The following is a 22,563-nucleotide window of genomic DNA, read 5'->3' on the forward strand; positions in this document are numbered from 1 at the left end:
CACTATGAGAAAATAACTAAATTGCCTTGACATCTCTCCAAATAGTTTCTGCAGGTATTCTACATACTTCTAATCACAATTGTTCCTCATGGTTTTCAGACACTGCCTTGTCCAGACAGAGCTGCTCCGGCTTTTTGGAAAGTGATAATAACAGAAAGGAGTGAGGAGACTCAACTCTGAATCTTCTTCACAATACGACACAGCCGTTCCCCTACTGAGAATTTCATTCACCAGGCATCAGGACCCAACTTTCTATCTCTCTCTCACTCACTTTCTATCTCTCTCTGTCACTTTTCCACTCACTCCTTTTCTGTCTTTTTCTTTCTTCCCTTTAACAAATTTTCTGTCTCTATCTATCCTCTTTCTCTTTTTGCTATTTCCATTTCTCTCTCTCTCTCACACTCTGTTTTTTCACTCTTTTACATATATTGTCTCCATATACCCCCTTTTCCCTTTTAGCTTTCTTTCCATTACTTTTCTCTCTATATCTCTGCCCCCCTCTCTCTTCACTCTCTTTCTTTCATTCTCCATCTATCTGTGTTTCTTTCCTTCTTTAACATAATTTTTTCAACATCTTCCCTGTTCCTTTTTTAACCTCTATTTTTTTCTATTACTTGTCCCTCTCTCTCTTTCTCTCTCTCTCTCTCTCTCTCTCTCTCTCTCTCTCTCTCTCTCTCTCTCTCTCTCTCTCTCTGTGTGTGTGTGTGTGTGTGTGTGCTGGGGAGAGTAGTCAGTGGTGGTGTCAGTCTGGTGGTCTCTAGGGGGCACTAGTTCCCACTGGTGTTCCTCCGCTGTCAGAGCAGTGTTCCAGGCGCCCTGCCCCTCTGCTCACTGTACTGAATCAGAGCTGTATCAGTGCGAGTAAATCTCATAAAACTCATTGCTTTGCTTTTTTACACAGTCATTTCAACAGTGGACTGCTGTGAGGTGTCCAGTCATTTCAGCCATAACATTAAGCCCTCCTGATGTCTACACTCATCAGCTCCACTGACAATACAAGAGTACTTTGTAGTTCTACAATTACTGACTGTAGTCCATCTGTTGCTCTGCATACTTCATTTCCCCACCCCCTCCTTTCAAGCTATTCTTCGCTGGTCAGGATCCACACAGGACCACTACAGAGCTGGTTCATGCTGCAGTGCCACCAATGTGGTAGTGGTGATGTGTTAATGTGTGTAACGCTGGTATGAGTGGATTGTTAAAAAAATTTTTAAACAGAGTGTCCTCTCACTGACACCACCCCTCCTTGGTCCATCTTGTAGATGTAAAGTCAGAGACAGTAGCTCAGCTGTTTGATGTGTTGGTCGTCCTCTAGTCCTTCATCAGTGGACACACTGGATATTTTTGGTTCTCAGTCCAGCAGTGACAATGAGGGTTTTAAAAACTCCAGCAGTCACTGCTGTGTCTGATCCACCCGTACCGGTGCAACACACAGTAACACACCACCACCACGTCAGTGTCACTGGGAACAGAGTCAGTGGGGGCAAACAAAGTATGCAGAGCCACAGATGGACTACAGTCTGTAACTATAGAGCTACACCATGCTCCTGTAAGTTCATTTGAATGTTTTGGCTGATGTACATAAGCAACAATATAATACAAAACATAAATGATAAAAAGACTAAGTGCATTAATGAGAATTGTGATGATGTTGATGATGCGGAGTAAAAAGACAAACATTATGATGATGACAATGGTGCGGCTTGAATGAAGATATGCTCCATAAGCAAAGTGAAATAAAAGGAACAACACATGAACTGAAGTGAACTAGAGACACCCGGCACTATCATCTGTGATTCATTTGTTTTAAATTCATAAATAAATGAAAGAATGTTCAACAAATAAATCAAACAGTTGTTAGAGATCCGGAAGAGAACACAATGCTGAATAATGCAGGCATCTGAAGTGCTGTTGTGCCACTTAGGGTTGAATCAGAGGCTGTTTTTCTAATCATGCAGACGAGAGGCCTGAGAAATGCTTCCCTGGACGAATGCCAAACATTTGAATCCCACCCAGTACGTACATTAAACATTAGATCATTATTTGCCCGGCTTAACCTCGTCCTCTCCTGATTTCCAACCCACATCCGACTCGCTATTGGGCTGCACTTTCACACAGATGTGTTAGAAATGTGATGTTTTGGATGCAAATCACCTCATAGAACTGGTTTAACATTCACAATCATATCATGTATACCCATGTATATGCAAGTAACCTCACTGTGTAGAGTTACTGCCATATTGGACACTTTTATATTGGACTCTTTTATTGCTACTTTCAACACTTCTAGATCACTTATATAGTCTTATAGATCATGTCTTTGGAGGGTGCGAGGAAATGAGAGCACCTGGAAGAAACCCACACAGACACAGGGAAAATACTCTAACTCCAGAGCTAATACCCCGTGTGCGAGTGCACATGCACAGATGCACTTCCCTTTTTGACTGTTGGATTCAGAGCTGGAGCACGATTGAACATTGATTGCTGGAACATGATTAGGATTTCCAAAATATGAAATTGTCCTTTATTTGGACAACAAAAGCTGTGTTCCATTTTGAGCCGATAAGGGACGTGTTTAATTCCTCATTTTTGGAAGCTCCCTCAGCCACAGGGAGGAGCAGATATTTCAAAACTGCTAAACAGAGAATGCGTATCTCATTGGTTGTTACTTTTATTAAGCCAGTCAACAGCCAGAGTCAGCGGCCCATCATTTAGCGCTGCAGCCAATGGGAACACAGTCCCATTTTGCAGCACTGCTAAGAGCAACAGGTCAGTGCTTAAATAGTGGAAACTTTCAGCTCTACTTTTAGATATAACTTGCTGTATGTTAGTACTGTGTCTTGGAGTTACATTTTATACCCCACTTAACACACCTGTGAAATCAATAAATCACATTGGTGTGCTGGCTCTGCCATAACTGAAACCAGTAGCCCCACCATGCCACCCAACATTAATATTAAAAGAGAGAAAAAACAAAGGTCTATCACACCTGCTGCAAACCCAGATACTGGCAAAGAAAAATACACTGCACATGCCTCATCTTAAAGGCAACATCTACAATTGTGGGGAACTGCAGTTCTTTGATTTGTTTACATTATATTTAATGTAATTTAATGTAAAAGATATTTTTTTTATAATTACCTGTACACATTTGACCAGTTTCTAGCACACAAACACATAGGAAAGTTAGCAAACTGTAATGACATGTCCTCAGAATTTTATAAAAAGTGTTTTTGATTAAAATTGGGAATGCTACCTTTAAAGCCCAGTAGTTTCTACCTGATAAACTGCACTGTGTTGATAGAAAGTTTAAGTGCAGGAGATAAAGGAAGAGTATTGTGCGTTTATATCCTGAGTCTGACACTGCAGATGTGGAGTTTGAGCTCTGGAGGCAGTACAATATGCATATCCCTGCTATTAGTGACAGCTGCCAGGTTTTGAGGGTGTCGGCGCATATTTATGCGAACATAAACGCTGTCATGAAGATTCTCCTAACAAAGCCTGTCTCCACTGCCAGTGCTGAGCGCTCCTTCAGCAGCTTTCACTCACTTCAAGACATATCTCAGGATTACGATGACTGACGAATGCCTGAGTGGACTTACACGGTTGACTGATGAACATTCATCATGGTATTGGAGTTGATGTGGAGGCCATTCTGCAAGAACCTCTTGCAATTGACAGATGCAGAATGAACTTCAAACAGGCAGGACTACCATTTCATTTTTTTTTTTTTTTTTTTTTTTTGGTCCCATCTGGCTTTTTGGTTGTTTATTGTAACAGCGGGTTTGTTTGTTATTATCTTTAAATTGAACTTATTTGAAAAGTGATGTTCACGATTTTAATCAAAAAACATGCTTTATACATTTGAGGACATTTGATTTTTCCTCATCATTTGCTGCTCCCCAGTGTGTCTGCATGCTCAAAACCAGTCTAATGTATTTATGAAGCCCTGGTGTTAGTAAAAGCCTATAAAAAAGTTTCTCATTCCAATATGCTAAGCTTTCTCTCTTTCTGCTCATGGCAGAGAAAAGGCATCTAAACAAAGGTGTGGCCTCCAAATGTTAAAAAGCATGAACTGAGGTGAGGATGTTGCTCTATATAATATTGATTTATGTTTGTTGTTTCAGATTACTTAATGTAGAAACATTTCCAAATTTGTGTGAATGCTAACTGCATGAAAGTAAACACAGACAGGGAGTGCTACAAAATGAAACAACTCAAGTTATAAATGAGTTTCTTTGGTAATTCAAACAGTGAATAAAAACCAAAAGGGGCATCTACAGCAACAATTATTTCCTCAAACATACCATTCCACTCTAAAAGACATGGAGCTTCGGAATATAAACAAACCAGAGAGAACAGCATTTCCTACATCCACAGATGTCCCATTTAAAATGATGCTGTTAAATAAGTGAGTCTGAGTTTTGTTTCTGTGGTCCATATTTCAGACAGTAAATAATAATACATTGTGTTGTAGCTGTTGTTCTTCAGGCCTGTTGGTTGGTCTCTAAAATGCATGCTGTAGGTTAGAGTAATGTGGTGGAGAAATACTGGTAAAGGGAAAAAAATGAATGTAATTAACTATGTGCCTGCGATGGAACATTAAATTTAGTCTGCAAGAGGGTGGGCAGTTTGTATGTGTGTACTTTGAAAATATTGTAAAATCCTACTGCTAATTCAAATAGTTGGTCATTCACTTGCTCACTCATTTTTGCAAATATATGTAATTATTAGGTAATAATTAGATGTATATTTTAATAATATTGCAATTACACAATACCAGTTAACTATTGAAAATGACAGAAAAGCCAATAATACACAATCTCACACACACACACACACACACACACACACATTCATCTAGTGTGCAGATACAATATTATTACAATATGCATGCAATGATTGCAATTCATTATATATATATATATATGTATATATATATATATATATATATATATATATATATATATATATATATATATATATATATATATATATATATATATATATATATATATAAGTAAGTAAGTGCCGTGTAGTCCCTGGCCAGCTTAGTTGGACGGTGATGAGATGTGGTCAGAGGCAGTCAGCAGGCTGGTCTCCAGGGTGTCTCTGTGTCCTGTTAAAGCCCCTTTAAATGTCCCAGTGCAGAGGCCATTCATTTACAGGCCATAACCTCTTTAACAGCTGACAGCAGAGCCCTGGGGAGAGACCAGTGATCTGCCAGCCCACTCACTTAATAAGGTCCCTAACTATACAAGGTTGGCTGCCTGCACACACATACAGCTTACACACACACTGACTGGGAACCCAAGAAACCCAATACATGTGCTTGTTTCAAACTTTAACCCCAGACATCACCATTGTTGTTGATGATGACCAAGTTGTGAGGAAGTCTAAAATGTAATTATTCCTCACTCAATGTTCATTGACTCAAGATTCTAAAACAGTAGATTCTCTGTACAGTAAATCAAAACCAGAGCTGTAGATACAGATTATGAAAGGGATTTCAGTGTAATTACTGTGTAAATGTGTAATAATAATGCAATTACATTTGGATTTCATGGCAGAAGAACAGCAACAATATTCGAGTTCCAATGTGTGTATTTTTTCTGTTTGCTTTGTTGTAAATATGATGTTATACAGGCATTTTCAAAAGTTTGGGTAAACATTTTTTGCTCTTCTAGATGAAAAGGGGTCTGTTTACTTCATGTCCAAACACCTTAGTTCATTTTAATACGCTGTTACTCTTCATTTGTTGAATGCAAAATATTAGAAAAAAGAAACTAAGAGTGGTGCATAGTCCCTGTAGACATATTACTTAATTTTTCATTTAGAAAATCTACACTTCTGTACCACATTATATAAGGCATTCAATATAGTGCTTTTTAAATCACTTTATATATATAACACAGGATGGGTCTGGGCACATCAGTGACATGGGTGAGCTGTATGACTAGGACACAGCCTGTACCTTCTTGTACACATCTGAAAACAGCAGATGCAAACACAAGATTGTGCTGGAGGTTATTTATCAGAGAATACAGTCTTGTGTTACAGAGAGTAATGAAGCTGATAGTGAATAGATGAATGGGCCGCTTTCACCCCTATTTGCTATCTTGCTCATTTCTTACTTTCCCTCCCTCCCCAATTCCTTCTTTCCTTTGTCTTTCTCAATTCTGTCCTTCTTTTCCTCATTCTATTTCTTTCTGTCACTCTCTCACTCGCTCAATCACTCTCTCAAAAACACAAACTCTTTTTTCCTTCCCCCTCCCTTCACTCTTGGATTGTCCCATATTCTCTCTCTCTCTCTGGTACTCTCCTGTAGGCAAAAACACAGGGGCATAGTCCTAATGACAATGTGATTAAATTGCTCTCTCTTTCTGCCTCTGCACTAAAGCCATTCCTCACACACTGATTATTTTTTTGTCTCGTGCGCACTTTCATCATTCCTTCATTCTGCCCCTTTACCATCTCCTGCTCCCCATCACTGCTCTCTTTCTCTCTCTCGCTCTCTCTATTTATGTAGATGTTAGTCCACCTTCCATTTGATTATTTTTTTCATTCATTTTATTTAAAATTTTCAATCTAACATACAGTTGTGTTTCACTATTTTGGTGCCCTTTGTCAAACTGATGAATTATGGACGAGTGTGTGGTTCCTTATTATTATTACACAATTAAAAAAAAAAAATTCAGTGTTTTGAGCTCAGTGAATAAACAAACATGCAGTAAAACCATTAGAGTGCTGTGATATTTGTATATTCATTGGTGCGTTAACATATTTTTGTTAGACAATCAACAAAACATGTCATGGCGGTGCTCTGGTTGCATGGTTTCCACTGCCTGGTACCAGAAAAACTGTCACTGTGGTGGTAGTTAGGGAACATAATTGTACCATGTTCTAGAATATTCAAAATTTTTAAGTTATGTTTATTTTAAATGACCCATTTTACCACTAGGACTTATATATCACCACTCATTCTGGAGATGAGATTGTAACTTTAGGGAACTAAACTGGACTTTAAAACCACAGCTGTTCCTTATAAAGGTACACTGTAAAACTTAGATAAGCAATAAGTCTTGAAAACATATTTCTGTCATTTACCTTAAGTTACCAACAAAAGTTCTGTTGAGTTTTCAACCTTTCAACTCAAGTTTTTAAATTACTTCAATGAAGAGGAAATTTGAAGGAGTGAAATGAATTTGAAACTGTGAGTTATGGCTATGTGTGGGGCTTTGGTACGCTCAGGAAGAGCTCCCATCATGCACCGCGGGCCCACCATTTTCACTTTTTTGAGGATTTATTTCCATTGTTGTGTGTTGTAAGGGTGGTAGTAATATGATGCTTTTAGGTTGTTAACTGGTGTTTGGACCTGTTAGGTCTTTCTTAGTGAGAACTGTGTTTGGTCAGAGCCCTCAGAGTGAAACACTGCAGCTTTGGTAAGGGTCCGGCTATGACGCTGGAGGATCTTCTTGACACCGGTAGGTGCAAATAATTAAATTAAAAAATGTAATGTCAATACTTCTTTTAACTTAATTACGTTGGAATGAGTCAAGTGTACTTTCAACGTATATAGTTATGAAAGTAGTGAAAGTAATTCAAAGCCAAACTTGACTTAAGTCATGAGTTGAAATAAACAGTAATTCTAATTGGATTTAACTTAAAATGTTAATGCAGCTTTTGAACTTATATTTTTGAGCTGAAGCTGATGAATGTTTTTACAGTGTACATTTACACTTTGTACCTTTAATGACCAAGAATGTACTTCTACCCTACCTTTTTTATTCCGAGAGTGTACTCTACTCGATTATACTCTGCCCTATTTGCTTTTTGGTCATTGGTACCTGAATGGTACTCCCACCACTGATATGTAGCTGGTGACATTGATAAACCCAATATATAATGGGAACAATGGCAGTAATGTTAAGCATTGTTTACTATCTGTGTATTTGAGTGTTGTTTTTGTGTTTTGGGACTGAACAAAGCTGCACAGGAGTTCAGACAGATCATCATAGTGTTTTCTGTCTTTTTGTTGCTCTGTCCAGTTCTCACTGGAGTCTTTCATTGGCCACTAATCCAAGGAGTGTTTGAACCTCTTCAAAAGGCCATGGTGTACTGCTGTCAGTTGGATGAAACGAATGAGATCCCTACTGTAGCTTGGAGATATTACAGATGGCTAGTGAAAAGTGCAGGACCTCTGCATATTGTTAATTACTGACAAGTCACTCTGGCCAATCCAGGTCCAGGTACTAGGTTCCAAACTGTCCTAATGGAAATGCTGAGTTGATTTGAGTAGGTACCATGCACTGGAAAATTGCTGTTATTATACAATTATAAATATATTATATAAATGAATAGACACTTCAGATGTATTTATTTGTACATATTTACTGTCTCTCTCTCTCTCTCTCTCTCTCTCTCTTTCTCTCTCTCTCATGGATATAGACCATAACTTATCTGTTACATCATCCAGAAAGTTTACATTTTAAAGTCCCCCTTCACCTGAGCTCTTTTGATCTTCTCACGTTTGCCACATTCTCTAAAATGTAATTACGTGAAATTCCTCATAAGCACTCGACATAACAAGAAATATTTTTCATTGCTCTATATCCGCTCTTCATAACTGGCTTGTTTCTATGCAACTGTAATTACGAGGTTGCATTAATTTGAGGAAAAAAAACCTCTTTGAAATGGATTTTGGTTCTTAATTAAAGTTTGATTCTACGTACTGCTCGCTCTGGAGATTGAATTGACCCCTGAGATGTGTAGACCCACCACTGTCTTTGAACAATTCTGAGTTTGGCTCCACACGTAGCGGCTCTAATTGAAAGTTAATGCAAGGCCCTGTGACTGCCTCACACTTGCGTCAAAAAAAAATAAAAAATAGTCTACAGACAGAGTGAAGTGAACTCAATAGGGTTCTTTCCTTAGTTTAATACTGGGGAACTCGTTTTAAAGAGTCGTCAGATCAGAGCCTGTGTTTATCTGCTTCTGAATCATTGATCTACTTCAAAAAACTGTAATCTTACTCTTGGGATGATTCTGCTGCCCCCTACTGCTGCCGCCCCCCAAATCCAACCCCTCTCTATTTTTGAATGGTCAAGGTGACACTCTTTTGGAATCGCTTTTTGCTACAATAATAGCTTCCCAAAACAAGCATTCTCAGAGGATCTGGCCGCTTTATAGAAAAGCTATACGCTTGTGTCAGAGAATGTCAGTTCCATAACAGCTGAGCTTTAGTTAGCAGATGCGTTAACGGTGAGCTGGTCACAGCCTGTTAGACCATGTCTCAAACAGGGGTCATAGGATCCACCCAAGCCCATCTCAAAATATCTTGAGTTTTGCCCTTCAAAGCTTTCAAACACAAGTTGCCTTGGCCATTAGACTGAGCTTTGTCTTAACCTTTAGAAATGTAGGGTTTTTGTTATTGTTATTTGCTGTATTACAGGTAAGTACATTATTACATTATAATAATATATGAATTACACAACAATTTCATTCAACTCATTCTGTATCAGTCAAGTCTTCCTGATGGTTCTACACGTGTTCTTTAGTAAATGGTTCTATATAGAACCCTGAACACTTGAAGAATCTTTTGAATGAGGGTTCTTTGCATAGTGAAGGGATTCTTCAGATTGATGGTTCTGTATAGTACCTTTCAGAAAAGGGCTGATGCTATATGGCAGTGGTTCTCAAACTGTAATACCCATACCACTGGTGGTCCGTGAAGCAGGAAGAGGTGGTACACCAGATGACCAGATTAATAACTGAGAATCTAAAATTTTCTGGTAAATTACATAATATTTCACAGGGTCTCATTAATAATGTTTGTGTTAAAAAAATACAACATGGGCTAGCATACAACCTACTTCATTACGTCTGTAAGGGCGAGGACAGGTGTTCCCACACGCTTTTCCACAGAGGGCGGGAACGCAATTATGAACAATGGCTAGAGACAGATGTGAGCAACTTGGACTTCATTACAAAAAGGGTAAAGTGGAAACGTGAACCACAAACTGAGACCAGCCCCAAGAATTAGTCCCGCGCTCAGAAGGACAGAATCTAGAGGCAAAAAAGAGAGAACCAAAGTAAGAATTATGTACACGTGAACACGAAATAGAAGAAAATGCTCAGCTGAAGGGTAACAACATGGTCGTTCCCCACGTCATTCAAGTCCTAAAACACTGTTTAACACTGCGCTTCTTGACCTCCTGATAGAAGAGCAGAGCGCTGCTGTAAGCCCCTGCTCTGAGCGGCACACCTTTTTCACCTATAGCCTTTTTAAGTGTATAACTGTTATTGAATTGATGGCTCTTCTCACTTTTATTTTATTCAAAATGCCATTTAATACCATTTAACAAATTATATATACTTAAAGAACCTTAAAAGATCCAGAGGTCATGAATGAGGACACATTGTTCCCTGGTTAACTCTCCACACAGGGAGAATGAAAATGTAAGGCTCTACATTTTGGTTAAAGGTCACCTTTGATTTCAGGGTTATTTACACGGTTATTACTCTGTAATTACATGGTTATTGTAGAAATTACAGAAAATAAGTCAGCAAAGGTTAAAGTGTTAATGTTATTACAGAGATGCACACATTATATAATGCAGTATGTTCTTCTGACAGATTGTGGTTGGGGGATAAACGTATAGAAGACCACGATCCTGTCTTTACAGTGAAATCAGGGACACAGGGGAACGAACAGATCGCTCTGTGAGCCACAGTCTGTTCTGACATTTCTGCCTCGTTTTTGGCAGAGGGATCCCTAGGGCCAGGCGTTGGTTTATCTAATGACCATTGGTTGTTGAGAAGCTACTCCAGATTATATAAGCAGTGTCTGCTGAGAAGCCCTTGTGAATAATAAATTAAAAGAAAAAAAAAAAAAACAGTACTGACCATGTGAGGGGGTGGTAACTTCGGGGCAGTTATTGGACCCGTGTGGTGTGGTGAGGAAGATGGACATGTTCTGGTCAACATGCCTTCACTTAGAACAATTGAGTTTCTTATTTTAGACTCAAACAAAGCTGGCAATCAGGCTCTGTCAACCACCAGCATGAAATGAGCTCATTTACTACACCTCTCATTGGAGAACAAATTATTTCCCTCTATTATAGTTACTGTAATGGCTAATAGCTGGAGGCAGGAGTTATTGCACTTTGGCCAAGAGGGTCTAATTTGCCCGTAAAAGAGGAGGGATATTTTCCATCACAGCACTTCTGAGGAGTGCCGTGTTTGAATGAAGCTGAATGGGGAGTTCTCTGTGCTTTTTTGGCTTTCGTTTATTCTGGGCATGTGCTCCTGTTCTTCCTGAGTCTGTCTCTACTGGATGCTCTGCACTGTTTTTGAGCTGAGAAGTGCTGCGGGGGAGCCTTGGAGGAATTGCACAGCCTTGAGACTGCCCCCTGTCCTGATCAAATCTCTGGACCACTTACTGTAGCAGAATGCCAGAAGACATTAACCACCTCTTGACGGAGGCAACTCGAGACAGGCCCACGTGTGCACACACACACACACACACACAAAGAATTTAAAAGGAGAAAATGTGTGCGTGTGCCATTATCTGGGAATAGTTTTTCTGGAAGTAAAAGTAGAACACATTAGAACAACTTGCATCTCTGAAATTGACAACATTACAGAAGAAGAAATTGAGCTTAAGTTTAATGGCTCTTCAGGCCATTTCTGTGCCTTATTTTACGAAACAATCTCTCATTCTAAAGTGCAGCATTTTCAAATGTCATACAAAGAAACCTCCAAAGCCAAACCTAAAAACCCTAAAAGCCAAGTTCAACTCTGCTGAACTTACTACAGGGGCATCACAGTGGTGCAGCAGCTAGTGGGGGCCTGGAGGTTGTGGGTTTGATTCCCGCTCTGGGTGACTGTCTATGAGGACTTTGGTGTGTTCTCCCTGTGTCTGTGTGGGTTTCCTCCGGGTGCTCTGGTTTCCTCCCATGGTCCAAATGGTAGATTGTTGAATCCGAAGTGTCTGTAGGTGTGAGTTAATTTGTGAGTGAATGTGTCGTCCTGTGAAGGACTGGCGCCCCCTCCAGCGTGTATTCCTGCCTTGTGCCCAGTGATTCGGTGGGTCCAGTGGTAGGCTCTGGACCCACCACGACCCTGAAATGGATAAGCGCTTACAGACAGTGAATGTATGAATGAATGAATAAACTTACTACACATGCCCATCACTCACTGTACCCTTAATACACACACTTTCTTTCTACATCATTAATTTCTATTCATTCGTTGCTATTTCACAACTGCAGTAAACTCAGACACAGTGTTTTAAATACAACATTGAGAGAAAGATGATGTTACATGTTGCCAAAGGAAGAACATTCTCAAAAAAATGTGGATGTAACTGAGGCTTGAGCGAGACAGATTTTAAAACATGCTGGGTCCAAAAGGAGGAACTATATTTTGTAGACATGCAGGAATTGTGCTGTAGTCAAACATTTATATGAATTCACATGGACACCAGGCTAGTTGGGAGTAGATGAAGGTAGAAGAATAGAAATATCAGCTCTAAGTTGGAGAAAACCAGAGGAATTATGAACAAACCATTGAGAAGCTTAAAGACCTCAACTGAGAACAGTTTACTCTGCAAAAAAATGAGATCCATATGGTGCCAGGAACTAATTTAATGACACTTTATGATAATATATCAATGCTTGAAAAAGAGAGCATAATTCTTATAACAGCTGTTGGAAAATCTAATTTATGATTATTCAGAATATGAAAAAAAATGCAAATGCAAAGATTTGTCCCAATAGCTATTGTATCTCTACTCCCTTCTGTTCTTCTTCTCAAATGCAGTACTACACTGGATGGGCCTTACAAGCTAACAAGTTTTCTCCAATATTTAGAGTTTTAGTGAAGAAATCAAAGTTTACAAACAATATCTCAATATCTTAATATCTCTGTTTTGATCTGAAAACTATGCTGCTCTGTAGACCATTCGTTTTTTCCATCTCTAGATGCTCCAACACTGAGGTGGAATGTAAATAAAGGGGGGACATACCAAATAAGTGGGAATATTCCATGTTAATAAGTGAATTCAGTATTTGCAATAATTTGTATAACTGTATTTAAACTCTTTTCAGCCATGTTATACTGCCCAGCTCCAGTCTACACCATTCATCATTGGTCAGCTTGTGACCACAAGGTCTCAATGTTAACAGGATATTGTTCAGACGGGGGATCATTCTCCACATCAGTGACACCAAGACACTAAGTATCTGTGTGGGGCTAGCTCAAGTGTATAAGGCACATCTGTACTGATGTGGGGTTTTACGTGGCTCAGATCCAACTAGAACCAACTCTGTGTTCAAAAACTGACCACTGATGCAGCGCATTTTAAGCTTAATTTTCAACCCATATTTTGTCCATTGATGACCCTGACACCACAGAACCTGAATATTTATTAATTATAAAAAAAGGTTATAGCATATTTGTGAGAGTGTGAATGTGTGAGTGTGTGTTGCCCTGTGAAGAACAGGTGCCCCCTCCAGGGTGTGTTCATTCCTTGTGCCCAGTGATTCCAGGTGGGATTCTCACCCCCTGCGACCCTGAACTGGATAAGCATTTATAGATAATGAATGAATGTTTAGTGTTGTTTCTCAACCCTGATCTGTGGGTGGCACGGTGGCGCAGCAGGTAGTGTCGCAGTCCGGGTGACTGTCTGTGAGGAGTTGGTGTGTTTTCCCCGTGTCTGCGTGGGTTTCCTCCGGGCGCTCCGGTTTCCTCCCACAGTCCAAAAACACACGTAGATGGATTGGCGACTCAAAAGTGTCCGTAGGTGTGAGTGTGTGAGTGAATGTGTGTGTGTGTCTGTGTTGCCCTGTGATGGACACAGGATGTGTTCCCGCCTTGCGCCCAATTATTCCAGATTTGGACCCACTGCGACCCTGAACTAGATAAGCAGTTACACATAATGAATGAATGAATGAATGAACCCTGATCTGCACCTCCACACTCGAAGAATTCCTTGACTTAACACAGTTGATCAACTTCATATTAATCAAAGTGAAACTACACAATAAATGTTCATAGTAAAATGGCTGGTGAGGGTGAATTTGTGTGTGTGTGTGTGTGTGGGGGGGGGGGGGTTGCCTGTGTTCCAGTGTGTATTTTCCTGGAGTGAATGTGTTTAAAATGACTTCACACCCCCTTAAGGGACACCTGCTCTTATCTGGAAAAGCTGAGTAAGCAACGCCATCCCAGTGAGGGAAACAAACTCTCCTCCACACTGCACTGCAAATAGCCAGAGCCAGAGGCGTCTACCAACAAACCCGTTGATGATCATTACTTTCTAATTCCTTGGTTGCCATCAGTGGAACACATCTGGGGAGTGGAAAACTAGGAGGAAGTGTTTTGTTTGTGTGTGTGTGTGTGTGTGTGTGTGTGTGTGTGTGTGTGTGTTTCAAGCTCTCGACTTTAAAAGCAAAGAGTCCTGGAAAATGACAGTCTGAGTTGATTTGCTTCACAGGGAAAGAGGCATAAGCTATGTATTTTGCAGCTGTCCCATTTACCTTCTATTTGAAGGAGAGCCACAGAAACAGTGCTGGTTTCTGTTATTAATAGCACTACACAAACACACTGCAGGATGTAATCTTTCGGCGCTTACACTTTTACAAGTTTGTACAATTAAGTTTAGATTTAGTTCATGTTTAGCATGTACTCTCATAAAAAATCAAGGTGCTGTTGGTAGTTCTTTGAGCACTGCAATAGAAGAACATCTTTTGGTTCCATAATGAACCATGTTTGTTTAAAAGATGTGTGACATTTCAAAGGTTTAAAAAGCTATCACTCGATCTTAAGGTTCTTTAACAATTTAAATATTGTTTAAATTTAATTAAATTTAATTAAATTAAATTTAATTTGTTTAATTTAAAAAACAAAACTGTTTTTATGAAACCAAAAGAGGTTCTTCTATGGCACTGATTAAAGATCCTTTTGTAGCAGTAGTGCTAAACAACAACAACAATAGAAACACTATAGTTTCTAACCTTTAAAATCTTACTGTAAGCTGAGCTTTATGTTTAGGGTTAGGGTTAGGAATAAGTGATAATGTTAAACAAGTCCAACACATTGTCCTTTCTAATGTTTTGGAGCTCAGCGTTAGGCTTATGGTTATGTTTAGTGTTATTATTAATCTTAGGTTTAGATTTAAGTTTAGAGCTGGGTTTAGGAATAGCTTTAGCATTACGTGTTAGCTATAGCACTAAACAAGCACAAAATGCTGCTATTTCTAACTTTTTGGAGCTTATGCTGTATTCCACTGGAACTCGGATGTCCGAATTACTGAGATACAAGTACACTGTAAACCCAAATTTGGTTTAAATTAACTTTTTGAGTAGTCTTTAATTATTATTTCAAGTTTTGCTCAAAACATTTGCCATTACTAAATCAAATTAGTTGTTTGAATTATTTAGTTGAAATAATGCAGTGCAATGATCAAGATAAGTAGAGATTACTTAGTATGTTAAGTTTTGTGAGCAAGGGGCGGGGCTTGTTCCATTTTTTTTCTCTCCAGGCAACAGAAAGTTCTGTGAAGAGCCGTTACTGTCTTTTCTTTAAAAAGAGCTGCTCATTGCTGTGACTGAAAGCTGTGGGCTTGTGAAAGCAACATTACTTCAATTGAAAAGGTTTGTATGCAAATATATTGTCTGATAAAATTCATTGCCCCTAAGACCACAAGAAGTCACAACAAGTTAGCTAAGATTTGAAGTTATCTAGCGATAGCTAGCTTTGTTTCAACAAGCTAAGGTTAAGATCCTGTTTTGTTTGTGTTCTCTCGGTTAACAATTTAGCAATAATCTAGCTAGCATTCATTTTACTTTATTTTTACGCATTAACTAGGTATAACGTTAGTTAGCTAATATACAAAGGTTGTTTTTTTCGGCTCAAAATTTTAGCATATGTGTCTGCATGTGCTGGCTAATGCCTACCGTTCTGATTAAAAATTGGGATTGAGTTTACACACGAGTGATATGTTTAATTAAATCAGTAAATTCGCGATTTTCTTTTCAAATGTATGCTTAATTAGACAGTCATTAATTGTGCTGTCACGGTAAGAGAAATTTATCCCCGCATTTTATCGCGAAAGCCCCCACCGCCGCTCTTGGCCGTGTCTCGGGGCTGACGCGACGCGCCGCGTTCCCGCCCGAGCCTCGTGTTTCGGAGCCGCTGAGCCTCATGTTTTGGCCGGCCGCATTATAACTTTAATGCTTTTATCTTTACAGTTGTAATCATTAGCGGAGTTTGGTTAATTTTATGCAATGGGTTTAGTATAATTGTAATTGTTTAAGTGTTCTCATTCTGTTTTTGAGGTTCATTTGAAGATGCAGTGGAAGTGTAAGTATTGTGAATTTATATGTGAGAAAAGGGGTTACCTTTTAAAGCATTATAGATTAAAACATGGGGCCTACAGTAGAACTGTGCCTTTTCCTTGCTTACACCAAGAATGTTTGTGTACATTTAATTCCATCAATGCACTTAAGGTCCACTTGTCTAAAATTCACAAGAAAGGACCGGATGCACAACTGTGTGAAACAGCTCAAGTAGCTCACTGTCAGTTATGTGATTTTTCTTCACCCTGCACAGAAGCAGATTTTTTCAGTCACTTGCGCAGCACACATTTAAAAGTTAATCACAAAGTCCCATGTCCATATAAAGGATGTAACTTTAATACTACTGTGTACTCCACATTTAATGCACATATAAGTAAAGAGCACAGAACAGACAACTGGAGGATGTTCAAACCGGAAATAGTCATTGCTAATTTAACTAAGGAAACAGCCCAAGATGAACATATGGTTTCAAATGACACCCCTGATTTAGTGGACAGTGAGGATTCCAGCAGTGAAGAGCCTCATGATCTAAAGAAACAGCTGGAGCACAACCTAGCAGCTCTTTTTTTAAAGATGCAAACGATCCTTCATATTCCAGAAAGGTCTGTACAAGAAATCGTACAACAGCTTTTACAGATATGTGAACTCTCCCAGCCATTGCTGCATAATTCAGTCAAGGACATTCTGAAACATCACACAAGTGTAGATGATTCAACTCTAAGACAGTTAGTTCGAGTTGTCTCGGAGAACAATGTCATAACAAGATTTTGTGGCAAGGATGGCTCTTTATCAACTATTAAAAGGAGAGCAGCATATGTGAGCAGAAATTTTACAGTGGTTACACCGGTGGAGTATGTTATAGATAGAGGAAAAAAATGTACAGCTGTATACGTTCCTCTAAATGCAATGCTACAGAGCATGTTAAACAGGGCAGACATTTTGGACAAAGCTCTTCCAGTACAAAACCATGTGCCGCATGAGTACAATACATATAGAGATGGTTCATACTGTAAAGAAAATTCCCTCCTTAAAGGGGAGGAGTTCAAAATCTCTATTGGACTTTACACAGATGACTTTGAAGTGTCCAACCCTTTAGGAACATCAAAAAAGAAACACAAAATGAGTGCAGTGTATTGGGTGATAGCAAATGTGCCATCAAAATATAGGTCCACACTCCACTCGATTCAGCTTGCTCTTTTATGTAAAGCATCTGATGTAAAAGAGCATGGCTATGCTAAAATTTTCCATCCTCTCATTCAAGATCTAGTCTATTTGGAGCAACATGGTCTATATGTTGAGAAGTTAGGAGCATCTATCAAAGGCACAGTGTTATATGTGGCTGCTGATAACTTGGCTGCTCATTCACTTGCAGGATTTTTCGAGAGCTTTGCAGTGGACAGGTTCTGCAGGTTCTGCATGGCAACAAGGAGCAAGATTCAAGACAAGGAGGTATGTTCAGGCGTCTTTGAACCCCGAATTAAAGACACTCACAACCGGCATGTGCAGGAGGTACGGCAGGATCCTATTATGTCTAAAGAGTATGGTGTGAAAGGAGGCTGTGTATTGACCGACAGTCTGCAGCACTTTCATGTTGTTCATGGTTACCCCCCTGATATACTGCATGACCTTTTTGAAGGTATTGTTCCTGTTGAGTTATCACTCTGCCTATCAGACATGATTTCCAAAAAATATTTCACTTTAGAGGCCCTAAACCATGCTATCAAAACGTTTCCATATGAGTTTAATGACAGAACTGACCAGCCTCAAACTATTGCTCAAGGCTTTTCTACCAAAGGAACAATAGGTGGAAATGGCCATGAGAACTGGGCTCTAATTAGATTGCTGCCACTTCTCATTGGCCATAAAGTACCTGAAGGAGACAATGCATGGGATATTTTGTTGCTCCTGAAAGAAATAGTTGAGTTGGCTGTGGCAACAAGACACACTAAAGAGTCCATAAATTTTCTTGATTGCAAAATATCAGAACATAGACAATTGTTGCAAAGTACGTTTCCTGATTTCAAATTACGTCCAAAACACCATTTCATTGAGCATTATCCTGAGATGATTAAGGCATTTGGTCCACTTTCAGATGTCTGGACAATGCGCTTCGAGGGAAAGCATAAATTTTTCAAACAAGTAATTCGTAATGCTTGCAACTTTAGAAATGTAGCTCATACACTAGCTGTAAAGCATCAGAAAATGATGGCTTACCATTTAGACGCAAGTTCATTTTTCAAACCCTCAGTTGAAATGAACAAGGTTACTACAGCATTGATCACGTCTTACCCTGAGAATGTCCAACAAATATTCTGCCAGAGAGTGCCTCAACATACAGCAGTCTTTGTCGCATCATCTGTCTCTGTAGATGGAATAAAATATTGCCCAGGCATGATTCTCTCTGTTGGTTCATGCTCTGGACTTCCAAATTTTAAGCAAATCAAACAGATTGTGGCTATTAACACAGAGGTCCTGTTTGTCTGCAAGGTGATGACTGTATGGTACCATGAGCATCTCAGATCTTTTGAACTCTGTGAAGGCATTAACCCCTCCCTGTGTGTAGTACAATTGAAAGAGTTGAATGATGTTTTCCCTCTTCCAGCATACAGATTTGGTGACAATTTAATAGTGACACTCAGACGTTACATTCTGTGTTAAAAGGTCACAAGATTGATTGCTGCAATCCAAGCAACACAGGATTTTATAAATAGGTTTAATGGTCACATTTAGCAGCTTTCATCAATTAAGCAACCAACTTGTTAATCCTGTTAGAAGCCTGGTGATACCCTATCCAGTGATGGAATCAACAGTGGAGCTAAGAAAAAAGACTGTGAGTGTAGAAACTTGGTGGTCATTATGTTATGATTAATCTGTGTATAACCCCTACATAAATGTATATACATTTTCATTACAATAGACCTTATGTAGGATTATGTCAATTGTGATGACAAGCTTATGTAGGTAACATGTAGCCTTATGAACAGGAACCTAAGTTAAAATATTACCCATATTTCTAAAAAGCTAATTGATGATTATTGCTTTTATTTCCAAGATGACAGCACACCAGAAGATGACCTTGAGGGTCATTCTCACAGAGGCAGATATAAGAAAGGTCACCCTCAGTGCGAGGCCTGCTACAGTGGAGGATTTGATATGTACACTGAAAGAATCACTTGGACTTAATTACAACTACAGCCTTCAGTACAAGGATCCTGAATTTAATTACGAGCTATGCAATCTGACAGATATTGGAGATCTTCCTGAAAAACCAACAATCAAAGTCATCCCTGTACTTGAACTGGTACCTGTCTCAACGTCTGATGAAATCTTGAGTGACACACACAGTCCAGCAGATACAGAGGTCCTCTCACTCTCACCTCTTGAGCGACAGACACCTTGGCCAGAAGTTTTTGAAATCCCAACATTTTCTGTTGATGTAGAGTATAGACTTAGGCAGGCAAGTCTAATATACATTAGGGATGGAACACACTTAAAAGTATCAAAAGAGCTAAAGCATGAGATTCTGGAAAGACTGGCAGAGAGCATGTATAGTCACACAGCATACCCAAATAATGCTCAATTTGAAAGTGTCGCAGCAGCACTAATAAGCAAGCACCCCTGTCTCCAAGAACGAGGCTCGTCAAGTCGCTGTAGTGGTTGGAAAAACAGTCTGAAATATAAAATGGCTAATTACAGAACAAAGCGTAGAAGATCAGGATGCCTTGACGTTACAGTAAATGCAGGTAAACGGGGATTGCATTCAGCAGAAGGAGAACCAGCTAACAAAAATATCAAGAAGGCCAAGAAAGGTGAGCTCAACTACTTGCCTAACTTTCCAGAGGGGCTTGATCAGTCAGTCCTCGAGGGTGCCCGCAAATACTTAGTTGATGAAATTCAAAAGAGAACACCAGATGGACCACTTGTAAAACAGAAGATGGATGTGACATTTGCATTGAGGAGGAAAGAGGTTGTTGAATCCAAACCCGCCATAAGCAAGATGGTGGAACGTTGGCCCGCTCTCTTCACAGAAGATCAGGTATGTTCAAGAGGGATATGCCAATGTTTTAGTCTATCTTTCTGTTATAATTTGATGATAATTATGATGCCTCTGGATACACCTTTGTCATCTTCAATTATTGTTTTGCTCATTTATAATTCAAGGACAATGTGAGTCTTTATGGTGAACAGGTGTAGTTGGTTTTGAATGGAACAAGACATTGGTACCACTAGCCTCAGTATTGTTTAGACTTGAAAAGTATAATTGTTTTCTCTATTTTTCAGGTATACATGGAGTTCAATAGGATTGTAGGCAGGAACCTTAAGCAGGACTTCTACGAAAGCATTGATCGGCACAGTCTTCGTCTTATTGAGATATTTCAATCTAAGAGAGGGAACATCGGGCAGCTGTTGACGCACCTATCACAACAGACCAAGGTTGTTCCATATCCATTATACTTATACAATCAAAATCATGCTTGATTGATTCAGCTTTCTTATAGACAGTTAAATTCTTGTCATTGTCATTTTTCTCTCCAAAAGACTAAAGAGCCAACTGATATTCGGACTCTGGTGCTTAGAGGGCTTCCTATTATCCTTGGTGACCACCCCACAGACTTCTATAAAGCATGCTTTGTAAGTAACCTCTATTAAAAAGGACCATAACGGCATAATTTTGAATATTCACCATTATTTTTGTTTGATAAAAACTGAAAGCATAGTTTAATATAATCAAAGAATAAGATGTAATTTCAATCTGTCCATCCAGTTAGTTTATGTAGGATTTTGCAAGGTTTCAAGTCTCCCGATCTTCCAGCATCCAATTACACTGAGGTTGGATAAGTGTTCTTTTGTGAGCTCAAACCATTAAAAACAGACACTTTTACTTCATTGAAACACTTTTTTCTGACCACTTATGTGTAATCTGCTTGTGTAATGTACTCCGGCAGTAATGTCCATTTCCCTCATGTATCTGACTCTCCTGAGAGTAGACTTTTTGCTTAACATATGATAGTTAATTAATTATTTTGCTCTTATGCTTTTAGGATGACTCTGACGAATCATTCCATCAACTTGACATTGGGATCCTGCTTGTTGAACAAGAAGGTGCTGTGCTCTCATCTTCCCTCCATCTCAGTCCAGCCTCACTGAAGATCGTCATTGAAGGAGAAGTTGTTATGGACAACATCCAGGATCTCCCTAAAGCTGTGTGCATTCTTTTTGGACTTACTTACGCACTTCATCTCAACTATCCCAAGTCTATGAAGAACACATTTCACTTCATTCAACAGGTTTTTCTAACATTGGGTCACAGTGAACTGAAAGCCCGATTACAAACACTGAAAAACCAGCTTACACTCTGAAGAAATGCTGTTAATTTAACCATATAATACACCATATGATGAATACATAGACCCCAGTAGCCCTTCCAAAAATTTGCTTGTTTGTGGAAACCTAGATTACAAACCCTGAGAAATGCGGTTTATTTTACAGAGAAAGCATGTCCCCTCTTTTTATTTATTTATTTATTTTATTTAAAAAAAAAATTTTTTGCCCTACCCAAAAAAATGTGTGTATTCATCATATTATTGTGTTCTATTTGACTATAAGTAGCCATTCCAAAATTTTCCTTGTTTTATATTTACAATACATATGGCTTATTTTGAATTATGTCACAAAATATTTCATAAAAAATGGCTGTCTAGCCATTGTATTCTACAGATTTTTCAAGGGTTCTTGAAAGAAAATGGTTCTATAATATTTTTTTATATTATATATATATATATATATAAGGTCTTTATTATAAGCTGTTATTATAACAATACCAGAACCATCTTTAGTGCTATAGAGCGCTATAAATGTTTATATATCTACAGCACATATGCCATCATGCTGAAAAATAATTTCATCACTCTATATAAATGGTAGAATACTTCTATATAGAACCATTTCCTAAAGAATTCGTGAAGAACCATTTTTGTAGATTTAGAAGTGTATCCGCATGACAGTGCTCAGTTGTGTTCAGATAATAACATGGAGTTCATCAGTCAATTTGAAATTTTAAATGCTTGTATCAAGTTTTAAAACATTTGTGTCCAATGTTTTACAAGCATACAGCAGAATTTTTTGAAAATATTCATTCTCAAAGTTAGACTTGTCAAGAAAGCAGTTTAAATGTCTGTTTTTGACTTGTCATTTGGTTGACTTG

The 22,563-nt window shown here is 38.8% G+C and overlaps 1 protein-coding gene across 2 annotated transcripts; it reads left to right on the forward strand.

Annotated features, from left to right (window-relative positions):
- The first annotated feature begins 15,546 nt into the window (after positions 1-15,546).
- LOC136675029 (sterile alpha motif domain-containing protein 3-like) lies at positions 15,547-22,022 on the forward strand. Of its 2 annotated transcripts, none has more exons than XM_066651411.1 (6): positions 15,547-15,653; positions 17,731-17,807; positions 19,411-20,394; positions 20,640-20,792; positions 20,898-20,990; positions 21,401-22,022. In XM_066651411.1, the coding sequence occupies exons 2-6, from the start codon at positions 17,775-17,777 to the stop codon at positions 21,716-21,718; spliced, it is 1,581 nt and encodes a 526-aa protein (XP_066507508.1). In that variant the 5' UTR covers positions 15,547-15,653; positions 17,731-17,774; the 3' UTR covers positions 21,719-22,022. The 2 variants fall into 2 exon arrangements, with proteins under 2 accessions (XP_066507508.1, XP_066507507.1); XM_066651410.1 differs by lacking the exon at positions 15,547-15,653 and adding an exon at positions 19,020-19,188 and having other exon boundaries at positions 17,753-17,807.
- The last annotated feature ends 541 nt before the right edge of the window (positions 22,023-22,563 follow it).

The sequence above is a fragment of the Hoplias malabaricus genome, chromosome 18 (genome assembly GCF_029633855.1).
Source record: "Hoplias malabaricus isolate fHopMal1 chromosome 18, fHopMal1.hap1, whole genome shotgun sequence".
Lineage (NCBI taxonomy): Eukaryota > Metazoa > Chordata > Actinopteri > Characiformes > Erythrinidae > Hoplias > Hoplias malabaricus.